Source organism: Martes martes (assembly GCF_963455335.1).
Source record: "Martes martes genome assembly, chromosome: 8".
Taxonomy (NCBI): domain Eukaryota; kingdom Metazoa; phylum Chordata; class Mammalia; order Carnivora; family Mustelidae; genus Martes; species Martes martes.
In genome coordinates, this window is record NC_137895.1 from 15,875,176 (window position 1) to 15,890,892 (window position 15,717).

At 42.7% G+C, this 15,717-nt stretch overlaps 1 protein-coding gene across 1 annotated transcript in view; it reads right to left on the reverse strand.

The window, feature by feature from the left end:
• The window catches only part of POLR3B (RNA polymerase III subunit B), a 105,171-nt gene that overhangs the window by 43,268 nt on the left and 46,186 nt on the right, over positions 1–15,717 (reverse strand). Inside the window, exons 14-19 of the mRNA XM_080811691.1 lie at positions 13,408–13,608; positions 11,461–11,623; positions 10,252–10,405; positions 7,354–7,428; positions 6,300–6,398; positions 2,027–2,154 (exon numbers count right to left, since the gene is read on the reverse strand). Of these exons, the coding sequence (XP_080667817.1) occupies positions 2,027–2,154; positions 6,300–6,398; positions 7,354–7,428; positions 10,252–10,405; positions 11,461–11,623; positions 13,408–13,608 (820 nt within the window). The remainder of the gene's footprint in view (positions 1–2,026; positions 2,155–6,299; positions 6,399–7,353; positions 7,429–10,251; positions 10,406–11,460; positions 11,624–13,407; positions 13,609–15,717) is intronic.

Here is a 15,717-nt window from a genome sequence, read left to right on the forward strand (position 1 = left end):
TTCAATTACTTAAGATATTCAGTGGCTTTTGTCTTCCTAGCGTCAGCAGGAACGTCAGAGGATTGTATCCAAGGAGCTAAATGTGCAGGACCCAGGGTCAGAGCAGCTGAATACACCAACCTCAGAAAACACAGACAATGAATTGCAAATGACACTCAAAACAAAACGAGAAAAAAAACCTTCACACAGAAAACTACAAAAGAACTCTACAGACACTGAATTGGCTTTCTGTACACACTGATCCTGCTTAACTGTGTGTGGTAACTAACCAAACGTTTCAGATACTCATGGCCACAAAATAAAGGCGCTTTTTTTTTTTCTGTAGGGAGAAGAGTTACAAAAATAAAAATATTTCTTTCCCTTAAGTCACTTCTTTACTTAAAAAAAAAAAAAAAAGATTCACCAAGTGGAGACAGATTCATAGCTCCTTCTGTTTTAATCTTCAAACACAACCAAAGAGTGGCATTAGCGACGGAGTGATTAGTCTTCCGTTAATTCTGCTGAAGGTTCTACACAAAAGGTGTATTGTTTCAGCCAGGATTCACATCATGAAACAAAATGGTTTGGTAAACCCAATAGAAGTGATAGTCCTTTCATGACACACAGGGTTCAGTACTGTATATTTCAACTTGTTAGCAAGTCACAAGCACACGCGGGAAATCAGCCTGCACTGCTGCTGAAGATCAATGGGAAAGGCGAAACTGATGAGCCGCTGTTTAGATTTTCCCACTGGGAATTATTCTGAACCGTCCAGGCATTACATCATTCAGGTAAATGGTTGCAGGACAACATGTTTTGCCAACCAAAAGGGCAATACAAAGACTCAGAAAGAAATACACAGTCTTTATTCCGGGATGAGATGTAGGATTCCTTAATTGTCAAGCTATGGTCCACTGCAGCTGATTGCTGGTAACTGAGATGCTAAATGCATTCTGGATGCTACCCAAAGGCAGCGCAAAATCCTTTCAGTTTCTTCATGAAGCTCCCTGTAGCATACTTTAAACCAGAACCGACAAGTCATACTGATGTCATAGATATGTATGGAAATAAATTAAACGTACTGGGACTTAAATGATTTTTTAAAAACATTTCAAAAAAAGTTTATAAGCAAAAAAAAAATTGCGAGGGGGGCTGTATCACCTTCAAGATAAAACCCAAGCTCCTTAATCTATGGCAACTCTCCAGTACACACTATTCCCGTATCATGTTGAACAGCCAGACCAAAGCACCAAGATCCCCATGCAATGCTTGTTTCTATTTCCACACCTGTGAAAAACACTCGGGGTCACTCAAGACTCAGTTCAGTTCTATTCTTCAGAAGCAACCTACCCTCTAACCCCAAGTGCCCTTTCTACTCTCCTTCTCTAAGGTTCCAGCTGTCGGACCACGACAGCATTTATCAAACACATTCAATTACGGTTGTACTTGTTGGGCTGCCCCACTAGACTGTGAGCTCCTGGAGGACAGGGCTCTTTCTCTTCCCTCCATTTTCAGGTGCCAGCCTCACCATCTGGTCTATCCGTGATGCTCAGCAAGTGCTGGGGACGGATAACAGAGAAAAGAGAAGGAAGAAAGGAAAAGGAATTCGGAAACCGGTGTCATGTTTCAGAAGCTACAGGAGCTACCGCAAGGATGTGATGTGTTCAACGACTGTCACCCGACCGTCCCGAACACCTTCTAATACACACTGTGCATCGGCGGCTCGATTCCCTTTCCCAAACTTGTATTCTTCTGCTCTTTCTCCCATTTCTCTTGGTTCACATCTTACACTTTACGGAGCTTTTCTCTATTTACCCACTCCTCATTCTGTGACATTTATTACATGTCCCCTTGTTTGGCCAAAGAAATAAGTACAGAGAGGTCTTCTCTATTCTTGCAGACCCGGGGCACCCATAAGCCCTGAGGTTAGACACACTCAGGAACCAGCACCGCCTGACTTAGCCAAACATTTAGTACTAGTGAAGAAGAGTAAGAGTCAAGTCTTTTATCCAAGTATCTACAACCAAGTTCAAGAAGGAAATCTTACCCATGGCTTGTTTCCCCATGGCACACTGATACGTGTTTCTTGGGGACTGGTTATGGTGAGGGTATGGGATGAGGCCAGCACAGACACCAAGCAGAGTGAAGGGCTCAATCTCCAGGTGGGTGGTATCTCTGTCAAGTTAATTAAGAATCAGACATCTCAGACACCAGGGACTAGAATAAATCTCTTAAAGGTCATAAAAAAATATCGCCACCAAGGTCCCCAAAGGACCTAAATAAAATGTGTAAATTTATATAGCTATGTATAAAAATTTATACGTAATTTATATAAAACCTCAAGAACAATAAAATTGGATGACAGTAAAACTGACTTAAAAACTTACTTAAATAAAATGTAGTAAAACAAATTATTTTCTTCAGTAATAGAAACTTATTACTTACAGAAATACAAGAGAAGAGAGAGAGTACAGAATGCCCACGTAAAAAAAATAAAACATTATTATATACTAATAACAATAACTAATACTTATAAAGAAATTACTGGGCAATATTCAAATGCAATACTGAAAAAATATCCACATGGATGAGTGGGCTGCTTTTTCCTCACTTTTTTCCAACTTGTATTAATGACAAAGTTGCTTTACCATTTTAGAGAAGAATATATCCCATTTAAGAATAGTTACCTTAGACCTAAGGGGACCAATACCATAGCCACCAGTAAATGTGGCTGTTCAGCATTTTTCACTTAGATTAGCATGCTTGAGGAACTTGGAGGAGGTTTCATTTGACTTAATTTTAATTACTTTACATTTTAAAACTCAAATTTAAATAACTCAGTTCAGTTATTCAAAACCTTCATGTTTGTAACAACTTTCACTTGTGAATCTACTTTTTCAACTGTAAATGTAATGATCAGATCAGGTATTTCCAATGAACATTTAGCCCTCAAACTGAGATGTGCTTTCAAGCCTTATAGGAAAAAATAATCTCAATATTTTTATATTGCTTGCACGTTAACATGATAATATTTTAGATAGAGTGGGTTAAATAAAATTATTAAGATTAACTTCACTTGGTTCTTTTTTTCTTTTTTCAGGTGGCTACTGGAAAACTTAAATATATATGGGCTTACATGGTACTTTTCTTGAACAGCTCAGCTGTAAGAACTGGATATAAAGTAAGACTTCATCTAGTAGGTGCCATAATCTGGCTGCTTTGTAATATATTTTTGTGAAAATCCCCGTTTTGGCTGATACAGCAACTCAGGTATTTTAAAGGAAAAGGGCAGCCAGATTGTTTCTGGATCTTGCTGGAAGTAAAAGACATTACACGCAGGGTCTGTGGACTCTAGTGACCCTCTATTCCTTCCTCAAGTACCTGTGAAGCATAACTTCAGTAATTTCAAAGGTTTACAGTACCTGTGAAGACAAGTGATTTCCAATATAACCCAACTCATTGGGAAAAATTAGTTGCAATACACATGGCAAAAGATCTCCCACTTAACCACTGGGTTTTTTTTTTCTCTTTAATACATGTATGAATTATGCCCCTCGTTTGGTTACAGAGGATGCTTTCCATGCAGCTCTTGGTTTGAAGAACATAATTTTGACCTTATGACCTAGTAGAACCCCAACTCTCTCAGACACATTACGCCTTTGTCAGCAGAGAGGGAAAGAGGCCTAGGTTTTGTTTTCTTGGTTTTTTTTTTTGAAAAGAGAAACAGCTTATAGTGACATTTTATGTCCTAGAGCAAAACAGAGTCTTAAATATACTGTTTTGTTTACATACTGACCAATTTCACAATACGAGCCAGTTTCCCCATGTAAATAAAAACTACTTTTTCCGACGTACAGACTGAAACAAGCTGAAAATGAAGAAAGGTACAGACCCAAGTTTCTTATTTTTTTGTACCAAAAAATACGTATATAAGATCATATGTTATCTAATAATTCTTCAAAGTCCAAATGCTCTGGATTTTGATTTTTATGAAACAAAAAGGGATACTATTATTCAAAATTATAACCACCATAATCTGTCCTGAATAGGAAATAGAAGACTTTCTAGTCAATGTGTATAAGAGCCTTAAGTTTAGCTCAAATTAAGACTCAGTAACCTGTTGTTTGCAACAGTGGAAAAATTGGAAAACACCCTAAATATTCATCAACAGATTAAATAAACTAAATGTAGTCAGACAATGTAGTATAAAGAAATTTATTTATATAAACATACAAGCATACACTAATATAGAAAAGTATCTAGAATGATAAAGTTGATAATGATACTAAGTTTAAAAATGAAGATAATTAAAATATGTTGCCTTGAGACCATGTGTGTATGTTTGTATTAACTTAGAAAAATCCCTAAAAGAGTATATATTAAACCACTGGCACTGCTTATGTCTGGAGGCTGGAGTTTGGTGGGATGGGGAAGGAAGGGGATTCATTCTTTTTACTTCACGCAGGTCTACAATTGAAAAAGAATCACAAGTATGAATTACAGAATACCAACTTTTTTCTATTTTTAAAATAAAATGAGTTTGATACATGGGTCAGCTTGGTGATTGGGTGCTACTGATACTAATGGCTGCATTCCTGTGTAACAGTGAATAAGACAGAGAAAAATCCTTGCTTTTGTGAAGTTTCTAGTGGAGAGAGAAATAATACACAGATACATCAATAAAATATGCATTTTATTGATATAAATAAAATGATATAAATTTATTGATATAAATAAAATAAATAAATAAAAAATATAAATAAAATTTATAAATAAATATAAATAAAATGAATATTTTATTGATCGTACTGTAAGGTAATAAGCCCTAGAAAAATAAAGCAGCGAAGAGGGGTGCACAGAGGAGGGGTATCTATTCTAAATGGGGTCATCAGGAAAAGGCACTGAGAAGGTGGCCCCTGAGGAGACCTAGAGGAGGTGAAGCAGTGGGTGATGATGGAGGTGAGTGTCCCAGGCGAGGGAAAGGTGCTGGGGTAGAAGCATGCCTGAGGTGTGAGGAAGAGGCCAGTGTGGTTATAGAGAGTGAGGGAGGCGAGGATGAAGATGCTGCAGACCCCAGGAGGGGTGGGTAGATCGTGCAGGACCTTGAAGCCTCTGTAAGAACTTCCAAGGGAGGGGGAAACCCACTGGGGGTTTGAGAAGAGAAGGGAAAAGACCACTTTAACCTACGAAGAACAGACTGTAAGGGAACAAGGGCAAAAGAGTCAGGAGTCTTTTGCAAGTCCCCAGGTAAGCCATGGCAGTGGCTTGGACGAGGGTGGGAGGTGGAGGTGAAGGAAAGAGATCAGACCCCGGGTGTACACTGAGGGTTGACACCACAGGCTAAGGGATCAGCTGTGGGTGTAGAGGAGGAGACATGTCAAGGCTGAAACAGGTTCCTGTCTGAGGAACAGGAAGGACGGGTTACTGTTTGGAGGGTTACTGCCTAAGAGGTCTCCTTTGTAGTCACTCAATCTTCAAATGGGAGTATAAAAAGAGCACTTTGAGAGAGCCCTACCTTCTTTTTTTTTTTTTCAAATGAGATAGTCGTACCTTTAAGGAATAAAGATCATGACTGAAAAGCACTGTTTACTAAATTTTAATAAGACAACAATGAAGCAGTACGTTTCATCTGGTAGTAGGAAACAGAAAAGTACTTTGTCGACTTGAAGACTTAAATAGTTATCAGATGGTAGTATGAAGCTCCCTAATTATTTCACAATAAAAATGCAAAATTTCCAGTTTCAGGTAACCAGTACCACCAGTTACATGCATCAGACAGAAAGATATAGAAACATCCTCTAATGGATTCCAAATAGAACAGACGCTTCTAAAAATACTATTACTTGAAACACTGTGAAACATTCTTGAAACACTCTTCTTGAAACACTGTGAGCATATTACCGTTTTTTATATTGCAGGTAAGTTCAGAGACATCCTTATAACACAGAATATAAGGAATTCCTGTATCAACAAGAATTAGATGTCCTCTCTAGAAGACAGACAGACATCTTTACGTAGTCTCATCCATTAGTTCAGTTTTGACAACAATCAAACATCAGAATCAGAGAAGCAATTCAATTCCTTTTAAAAAATACACCCTAAGTGTAACATGACTAGAAAAGGTTATTAAGTCTAAAGATTAATTGTTAGCAACTTTGTGATAACCCCCATTGGGATAAATGATGGGTTATGCTTTATTACAGGACAGTATACTTCTAATAATTCCTACTAAGAGGCAGCATAACAGAAGAGATGAAATGAAAAGGCGATTTCTATAATCAGAACAGGTTTTAATTATGGTTATTATGGATCCTACTTACTTATTAATTGTATGTTCATAGAGTGCGATGTTACAGTCATTTTCTTCATTGACATCTAAATATTCAACTAGACTTTCATGCAAGAAATCTTCAAAATTCCTAGGAAAATATTGGTGAAATGTACATTACTAATAAGCATTTTACTGCAATGTTTTACATGTGGCAATGGAGGAGGCTACTGGCTTTCATGTACACCCAAAGCACCTTTCTCTCCCAGAAAGTATCAGTATATTGGGATGCTTGAAACATGTTATTCTTGGATCACAGAGTGATCACAAATCATTGAAATAAAAACATCTTTGCTATTTGTCAGTCTGGTCACCCCCACACCCCACTTTCTTTGAAGAGAGAGCTAGAGTGCGAGCGCACCTGCAGGGCTGGGGTAGGGAGGGGCAGAGGGAGAGAGAATCTTTTTTTTTTTTTTTTTTTTTAAGATGTTATTTATTTATTTGACAGAGATCACAAGTAGGCAGAGAGAGAGGGGAAAGCAGGCTCCCTGCTGAGCAGAGAGCCCGATGCGGGGCTCAATCCCAGGACTCTGAGATCACGACCTGAGCTGAAGGCAGGGGTTTAACCCATTGAGCCACCCACGTGCCCCGGGAGAGAGAATCTTAAGCAGGCTCCACACGCCCAGCACAGAGCCCAGTGCGATCCTGAGATCATGATCTGAGCTGAAATCAAGAGTTGGATGCTTAACCAACTGAGCCAGCCAGGTGCCCTAATCTAGTCCCCACTTCTGAAAATATCTGCTATGACTTTTAAGAGCCCCTACGATGAGACTCCCAGCAACCACATTAACACATCCCTCTGTTCCTTCACAGTGTGCTAATTTACACCAACACTCTGATCCTCATGATACAAACTGGTAAGTCTAGGCAAGTTCACATAGAGAAGAATAGGTTTTTAATAGGCTGATACATTGAGTAGGGAGGAATTAAGAGACTAAAAATGAAAATATACTTTCTTAAAAGCTCAGATCAAATAATGCCATTGCTGATTAAATCATATATATGACTATGAAGGAGACTGAGAGGTTTTGCTTTCGGCCATTTACCTGTACCCCTGAGCCAGCTCTTCCATATGCTTATTCGTGACGGCAGGCTTCTGTTTCTTAACGATTATGTAGGGTCTGAAATGAAAAAAAAAAAAAAAAACACAAATTCACAGCGTTCAAAACAAGAATTAAGTCAACAAGTACATTGACTAGAGTGAAATGAGGGAAGGTGGGACGTGATCAAACCAATTCCTGGACCTGAGGGGTTCTCTGCACGTATGAGCGTGTAAGGGCCTATCTGCTCTCCCTCACATACACATTCACAGACGTGCACATGCCCGAGCACGCATGTATGTACACACATGCACACAAATGCACACACAGTACTTCCTCCAAGCATCTTAGGAAATATCTGGTTTTAAATGGAAAGGCCACACAAAAATGATCCTCAGTAAGATCTAGAAACAAAACTTTACTGTCTTATTTTTTCAAATGGACAGTGTAAACACATCATACCAAAGGCATTTCACAGGATGCCACACAGGAATATGTGGTCTATGGCCCAGGAAGCCAGCAGGCAGAAAACTGTCCCTGAGAACAGAGGAGACAGGGTCTGATGGGCATCCGCTGTTCAGAGGGGCTTCTTTTTGGACAGGCATCACTAGGCTACACTGGCAGGTTACCTAAAGCTACACATTTACAGAGAATAAAGCCTTTTTACGTTGTGATTTTGAGCGAGCTAATGGGTGTGAGGTAGAGAGAGCTTTTGGTCTCCGCACTCTGGTAGATTAACCTGTAACTGTCAGTGGTGATCCGCCGCTGAGGGCCTCGCCACCACAAGGAAACACGGACACAAAGGATGGCATGCGGCCCTGAAACGTCAAGGGCTGTTGCTATTTGGATAAGCAGCTCTCAGAGAGAGGAGTGAGCAACCACCAGACACTTGTGCGCTCTACCCTAAAGTCCAAATAACTATTTGAGGACTAATGAGCACTTTTAAACAGTTAAGAAGAAGAGCTGCACAATTACAAAAGGGGAACACAAGTTGCCGAGAAATGAACTGAGTGAACTTTTCATGGAAATCAACATTACCTCAAAATCCTGGCTTTTTCTGGGGAGGGAGGCAGAGAGCACTGCTACCTCATTCAAGGGCCGCAGGGCATTCGGGCCAAGAGACTCACAAGTGAGGACAAGGACAGACGCAGGAGATGGGAGCGGTCACACTCAGCTACCTCACTGCCCGGCTACTTACTCAATAAACTACCTGTTCGTCCTGCCAGACCTCTGTCAGGCCATTGTAAGGTGACTTCTAAAATATAAATCCTTTCTTTCAGACTATTCCATAATATACTGAATGTAATGAAAGAGAAAAATGCCCCAAAAGAGTAACCTAAGAAAATGTTACTGTTTTCCCCACCCCGAATGACTATGTTAACAGCTATACATAAGCAGCTAACATGTGCCCAGAACCCACAAGGCACTCGCCACACCTTCTATCAGTTAGTTCTCAGGACAACCCGAGGGAGGTATCACGATCATTTACATCTTTCAGCCGAGAAAAGGACTAAAGTCAGAGCTGCACAAGTCAGTGAGGGGCAGTCAGGACTCAGAGGTACGTCATCACCTAGGGTTCTTCGGTTGCAAAGAACAGAAACCAATTCTGGCTAACTGAAGCAAAAATAGAATTTACTAATAAAAAATTTAAAAAAATTTTTGAAAGAATTTACAGAAAGCGTAGGAATTTATTAGAAAGAGAAGAATGGGGGGGAAAAAAAGGTAAAATGCCCAGCCTCACAAAGAAAAGGATCCCAAGGATCCAGAAGGGGAGGGGTAATGGGCAGTCTCCTGCATGTGTCGCTGTCAGGATGAATCAGTTCCAACCACTTCTTCCTTGAGTTATTCTGTTGGGGATTCGAATTCTCTGAGGAGAGAGTGTGACTGGCCTAGCTAGGGTCATGTGTCTTTGGCCGAGCAGGAGAGGGCACCTGACTGTTCTCAGAAGACTGCCAATGGGGAGGGGCAGTCCCCAAAGGAAAGTGAGGAGGGTCACCGGAAGGAGAAGCTGGATGCTGGGCAGACAAGGGCAGTCCACTCTCAGCTCTCACAGACCTCCACGCCCCAGCTCTTCCCACCACTCCCACCATTGATAGCTCGCACACCTGGGCCCTCGCCCTACCTGAGGTCCACAAAAAACCACCACAGAAAAACCCACAGAGGCTTACGAAACAACGTGCCTTCCTCAGCTGATGTCCCTGGATGTCCCCCAAGACCAGACACCCTGTCACACTCAACTCTGTGCCCCACCTCTTGGCCAGTTCCTGCGCATAGTAAGCCCTTACCACGTGCTGAATGACGAGAAGGCACCTATCCACTGGGTCTAATGCGACTCGCTCGTGCCTCCGTGTTTTTATCCTCGCCATTCCCCAGCCTCTCTCCTTTCCTCCGTCCAGGAAACACGATCCCACTCATCCTTGAAGGCTCAGCTCACAGCAGTAGAATACAGTGGGTAAAATCATGATTGCTGGAGCCAAATGAACTATAAGGGCCGTCAGGTAAAGAACAGACTCCGCCACCATCTAGCTTTGGGTAAGCTGCTCACGTCTCGTTCCACATTTGTTAAATGAAAAAGGTAACCCACCCTTTCACGGCCGGGTGGAGTTAAAGCCTCACACACGGTGTACCTACTGACATCATAAATAAGGGCAGCGAGCACCATCACTAGCACGGCGGGCTGTTACTAGCCTTCGTTCTGCCTCTGCCCATGGACTGAGCTGTCTGAGGGCAGAGACTGACTCCGTTAATCTTCCAATCCTCAGCTCCCAGATGCACAAGCATGAGGTGTCCACGAACTGGATTCAACTCCTCTCAACAAGGAAAGAGGTGAAAGTGGGTTCAAAGACAGAAACAAGCACATTTCTGTCAGAAGCAAACATTAAAGCTCTTCTCAGCCACTCATACCTGCACAGCCTTCCTCCGTCAGAGGAGATATAGACGCACCGGTCCGTGAGGTTTGTTGAGATGGACACGAACTCATTGATGTAGCCCGCTCTTCTCATCAGGCGGAACGTGTTCACCAGCTTCCTGTGGTCTCGAATGACGCCCAGGATGTTACCTGAGCAGAGAGAAGCACATTTCTAAGAGCGACAAATGACAAACTTCTTCCACCCGAGGAAGAGCGACCGCAGCACGGAGTCGCCCTCGGCAGACCCTGTCACCAGGCTGCAGGCCAGCCACGGAGCGGAGCGGCCGGTGGCGCCCGACCACCCGAGTCTGCATGTTGGGGGCAGGACCTCGGGGTCCAGAACCCCCTGGCTTCAAACACCGGCTCCATCACTTCCGAAGGGCTGCTGTGAGGTGAGAGGAGTCGCTTAGAGCTCTGCCAAGCGCCAAGTCACTGCTGTTCTCTGACTGCTCTTGCTGTCATCGGCATCCGAGACGTGGGGAAGGCGGACTCTGGGCCCCAGGTCAGCGTGAGGACTCAGAGGGTCCTGCCTGACAGTGCAGAGTAAGAGCTCAGTCTGCGCTGGCCACGGGGATAGACTGAAGCAAGTGGCCAGGGCCAGCCCTGTTTTGCTGCTCAGCGGCCCGCACAGGGAGCGGGAGGAAGGGGGTCAGGACGAGCACCTGGGGGACAGGCGAGGGGACAGGCACCCAGACCACCAAATCCCAAGGAGGAAGGACAAAGCACCCTCGCTGCCGAGGCTCTGGCGTACTCTGCAGCGGGTAACAGCAGCAACTGAAGCATGAGCCGAAGGAGAGGGCCTCGGGCCACAGGCTGCCGACAATCCGTCATCGAGCGGCAGAATGTGAGTCAACTCACTGTCAGGGCTGATCTGACCGTTTCTGCAGAATGTCTCACATATTAAGCTTGAACTTAAAGATACCATGCTGAGCCTTTCCCGCAGGGACCAGCTGGCAGCTGTGAAAGGGCAGAAGGCAGCCAGTGTCTGCAAAGCTACCCTAGACTCGGACAGCGGGACCCTCTCAGACCCTGAGGACAAGCCAGTGGGTAATGGTTTCTGTCACCATGTTTCTATCTCTAACTTAAGGCCCCCTGGGCCCACAATTGAAGTTTATTTGTCCTTAAACACCTGGATGACAAGAGCTTTCCCCCACCTCCCCACCCAAAGACCCATTAGGCGCCACAGATCTCCGTAACGCACTCACCATTGAGGAAGACGAGAAACACGTTTGGGTAAGAGAGCTCTTCCCCACATAACAGATTCACATCTTCGACGCCCAGGTTACCGGCCAGCTTAACAATGGGCCCGTCTTCCATGTCCGTGGTGATGTGTGTCATGAGGGCCAAGTTCTTCACCAGACCACATGCCTAAAAAACAGAAGACAGTCATGTCTAAGACTGACCGTTAGTAATACCAGGTATGGTTTGTGTCTGAAGAAAGCTCACCGCTTTGCTGGCGGCAGCATAAAGCAGCACAGCCTCGTAGGGGACACTTGGGAGATTCAGACAAAAGGCTTAAAAATGTATACATGGAGGAATTTATCCTAAGGTAGTAAACAAGGATATAAACATAGGTTTAGCCTCAGAAATGCTCAGCAAAGTACTATTTGAAATAGCAAATATGGATGGCATCATGAATGCTCCTTAAAAAAAGAAATTGATTACATAAGCTGTTATTCCCTGACGACAGAACGCCATGGCCGTTAAGACGACACTGCACAGAAACAGTAAAGGAAAACACTGATGGGTGTGGGTACCTGACAATATATTAAGTGGCCGGAAATGAGTCAGTCAACAAATTTAATGCCCAGTATCCTATAAAGCTTCCTGATAGAAATGGCAAAGAAAAGACCAAAGAACCACTCCGATTAAGAGACTAAGGAAACATGGCAAGAAGCAAGTGTAATTATGGGTCAGAAAAGAGACACCGGTGGGATAACTGGCAAGAACTGAGTAAGGTCTAGATTCTATAATCTATGGATTATAATCCTGTTACCAATGTGAATTTCAAGTTGATAACTCAGCGATGGTCCTGTAAGATGTTCATATTTGGGGAATCTAGGTGAGGGACTAAGGGAATTCTTTTTACTATCTTTGCAACTTTGGTGTACATTTAAAATGACTTTAAAATGAAAAAGAAATAAAGTATTTTTAAATTTTCATACAACCAAAACACAGTCTAAGACAAAATACGAACAAGGACGTAACACAGCAAGTAGAAAACAAAACACTTGAGACACGTAACGTGTAGAGTGTATCTTTGATTCTTTCAAACCATCTGCTGTGGTGATGCACAAGATAGGTACTTCAAGGAGGTTAGCTGAAACAAACTCTGGGAAATTCAGAGTTCCAAAGCCCAACGGGTAGAAGTTATGCAAATTTGACAAGCTGCATAATTCTAGTGTGAATTTCCATATGGTTTAAGATAAATTAGGAGCGGAATGGTAATTTTCTAAAAATCTTAACTCTGTATGGACTTCTATTTTCACTTCCCCTGAGTCATAACAAATTCCTACATTCTGGAACTTACATCTTTCACATGTCATAACAAACATATTGATTCATTCAGCAGATATCTGAAAACAAGGCTCTGGGCTAGAAGCTTGTGACGCAGTGGGAACCTAACAAGGTTCCTTCCTCCAGAAGTCTGCAGTTTACAAGGAACAGAATCAGGCGACACCAACAACGGTCAGCATGAAGGAGAGAGGGCCATGGTGCAGAACCTCCGTCAGCTGCCCGGTTCTGTGCCCCTGCTGGCTGTCACTGCCAAGTCTGATGCCCTCTCGGTACACCCAAGGAAAACAAGGAGTTGCTTAAAAAGAGATGCCCGTGACCAAAGGTGAGGAGTCTCTCAGTTTCCTCTCACATTCTCATCCCCTCTTCATTGCATGGCTTGATTCTCGGGGACAGACTAAAACAAGCAAGAACACGGGGACCGTATTTCTATTGAGGTGAGATACTAAATCGACTGCCTCTGTTGGCACTGGTTTTCGGATGACACTGATGATGTCCTGACAGGCTGCGTCAGTTATTTCTCTGCCAGATAAGCGGCTGACCCAAGAAAGGATATGGCCTGCAGGAATGGGGGCAGAAGCAGAACACCAGCAACAGGTATTAGCTCTGACATAGCAGAGACGCCGCGGGTACCTCACCTCTCCCTCAGGAGTGTCCGAAGGACAGAGCATTCCCCACTGAGATGGCTGGAGGGAACGAGGACCGCTCACTTTTCTTGTTTTTTCAAACTGAGAGGAGATTCTTGTCATCATGCCCAGTGCGGATATATACGACAAGCGAGACAGCACTTGAGTCACACCCTGGCGGTCCATTTTAAATCTCTTGAGAGACCAATTTCCCTGTGAAGGGGGGAAAAAAAAAAGACATAAGACCACCTCTGATGTGCTCATATGTTGCCTGATATGTTGCAGTCACTCTGATGAAGTTCATCACAGAAACGATTTCTTTGTGAAATTAGAGCCATGACGTACATTCAAAAATCAAAATATCACAGTTAAAATGAAAACTGAGCCAGGTCACTCACTGGGGCTTTCTAAGGCTTTCATGAATATCACCTGTGTCTAGCAACCAGGTCAGAACGTTCTGATGTATCAACATTATCACATCACGGCATTTATTTTCTGAAGAACTAATTATATCCTGAATAAGCCAGTTCAACCAGAGATTTCCACTGGAAGCAGTAGGCTAATTAATAGAACACTAGCAGTTTCTGCACACATTTTTAAGGTAAAAGTAGCTCAAAGCTCAAAGAGATAATTTCATGTGGGAATATGCCATTATTTGGATATCTTCCAAAATCTGTTTGAATTAGAGGAAAATTTAATAGAAAATGACCAAAAAAATGACTCCAAAAGCAGGTTAGCAGGGATAATGAATAAATTGTAGGCTTCTTAATCAAGGTTAAAAATTGCATATATATTTATATGAAGAGATATTATATATTCTCTGTGGTTATCATGTCAATCTTAAAATAGGTGTATAGGAAATAAATCTTGAACATTTAGTTTACCTCCTATGCACTGAATATACTGTATTAAATACACACACTAAATACTCTGAAAGATAATTTAAAGATGAAGGTTAGGAATGGTTAAATTTTCAGTTCATGGCAACATGAATAGTAGAAAACAGTACGCATAGAAAAGTGAAGTAGAAAATGTCCAAAAAAATTACTGATTCAATAATCTTTCTGATTCAAAAGAAAAAATTACAACTGCTAAATGGTAAGTCTTCATTTTTCTTTTGAGATTCTAGTGAAAGCTAGGTCTGTTCTCTGGGGAAAAATGTACCTAGTCCCACAAATACAAAATTTTACATCCCACTTCCAGGAAAGGACTCAGGGATCCCAGGCTAAAAATGTTAACAGGAGAAAAATTGTCAGAGTTTCAGAAGGAGATAAGGTGATCCGCTTGAATTAAAACATGGGACTCTGGGGGAGTTCTCTCACAAACTAAAGCGTAATCATTATTTAAGATCTATCACTGCAGAAATGTGAGGTTTCCGCAAAACCTGGGAGAGTTAAATTATAGGAATAAACTGTCCATTACACAGCAAAGGAACAGAGCAAACACATTATTCCGCAAGTTAACTTCTTCTGTTGCGTTCTCAGTTAACTCCTTTCCTGCTCTGAATGGGGGAGGCCTCGTAAACCAACTGGCGCCCTGAGAGTAGGCGTGAGGAAGGTAAATAAATATTCTGCACAGAGCTAAAATAAGGCCGCAGCTGCTGGCAAATAGGAAGTAGGTGGGGAGTCAAGCCGAGAGGTCCAACGGGAGGGTTTGTTCTAGTATTCTGTGCCAGTCTTACAAAAGGGAGAGAAGAGGAACAGACAAGGAGTCTAGAACTGCCCTTTGGAGAAAACGTGTTTGTTGAAAATATGCTACTAAATACAGAGAATTTTAGAGCTGATCCTCTCCTGGATGCCGACGCATTGGGGTCCACCTGCAACAAGGCGTCCTGCCGACTTTTCGAGTGAGCAGTTTTCTCCAGGAGGTAAAGCAGTGTCACTAGGGGGCAAAAGAACTACTCTAAAAAGCTATCGTGACATGAAAATCATGGGTCGGGACGCAAGGAGAAATCACTCCACCAGACGTGTGCTCGAGTGCTCTTTTGGGAGTGTCTCTTCTAATACCCGGGGATCTACTTTCACACAGGCATGGGCCACAAGAGCTGAACGTGCCTAGATGGGCACAAAGGGCCCGGGTCGCCCCGGGTTAGAGGTGGCTGTCACCGCAGAGGCTGTTCACACAGATCCACGGGCTAGTTTCTAAAGACACACGTGGTGGCAAGTCTGCCACGAATTCTTTCATTGTTAAGAGAATCGACGAGTTGTTATTCCACACTACTCTGCTGGGGTGAAATCCCATCTATAAAGCTAATCTTATGTCTGCCATACAAACCACGACAAGACTTCATCAGATAGACGTAGAGTCGTGATGCTTTAAGAA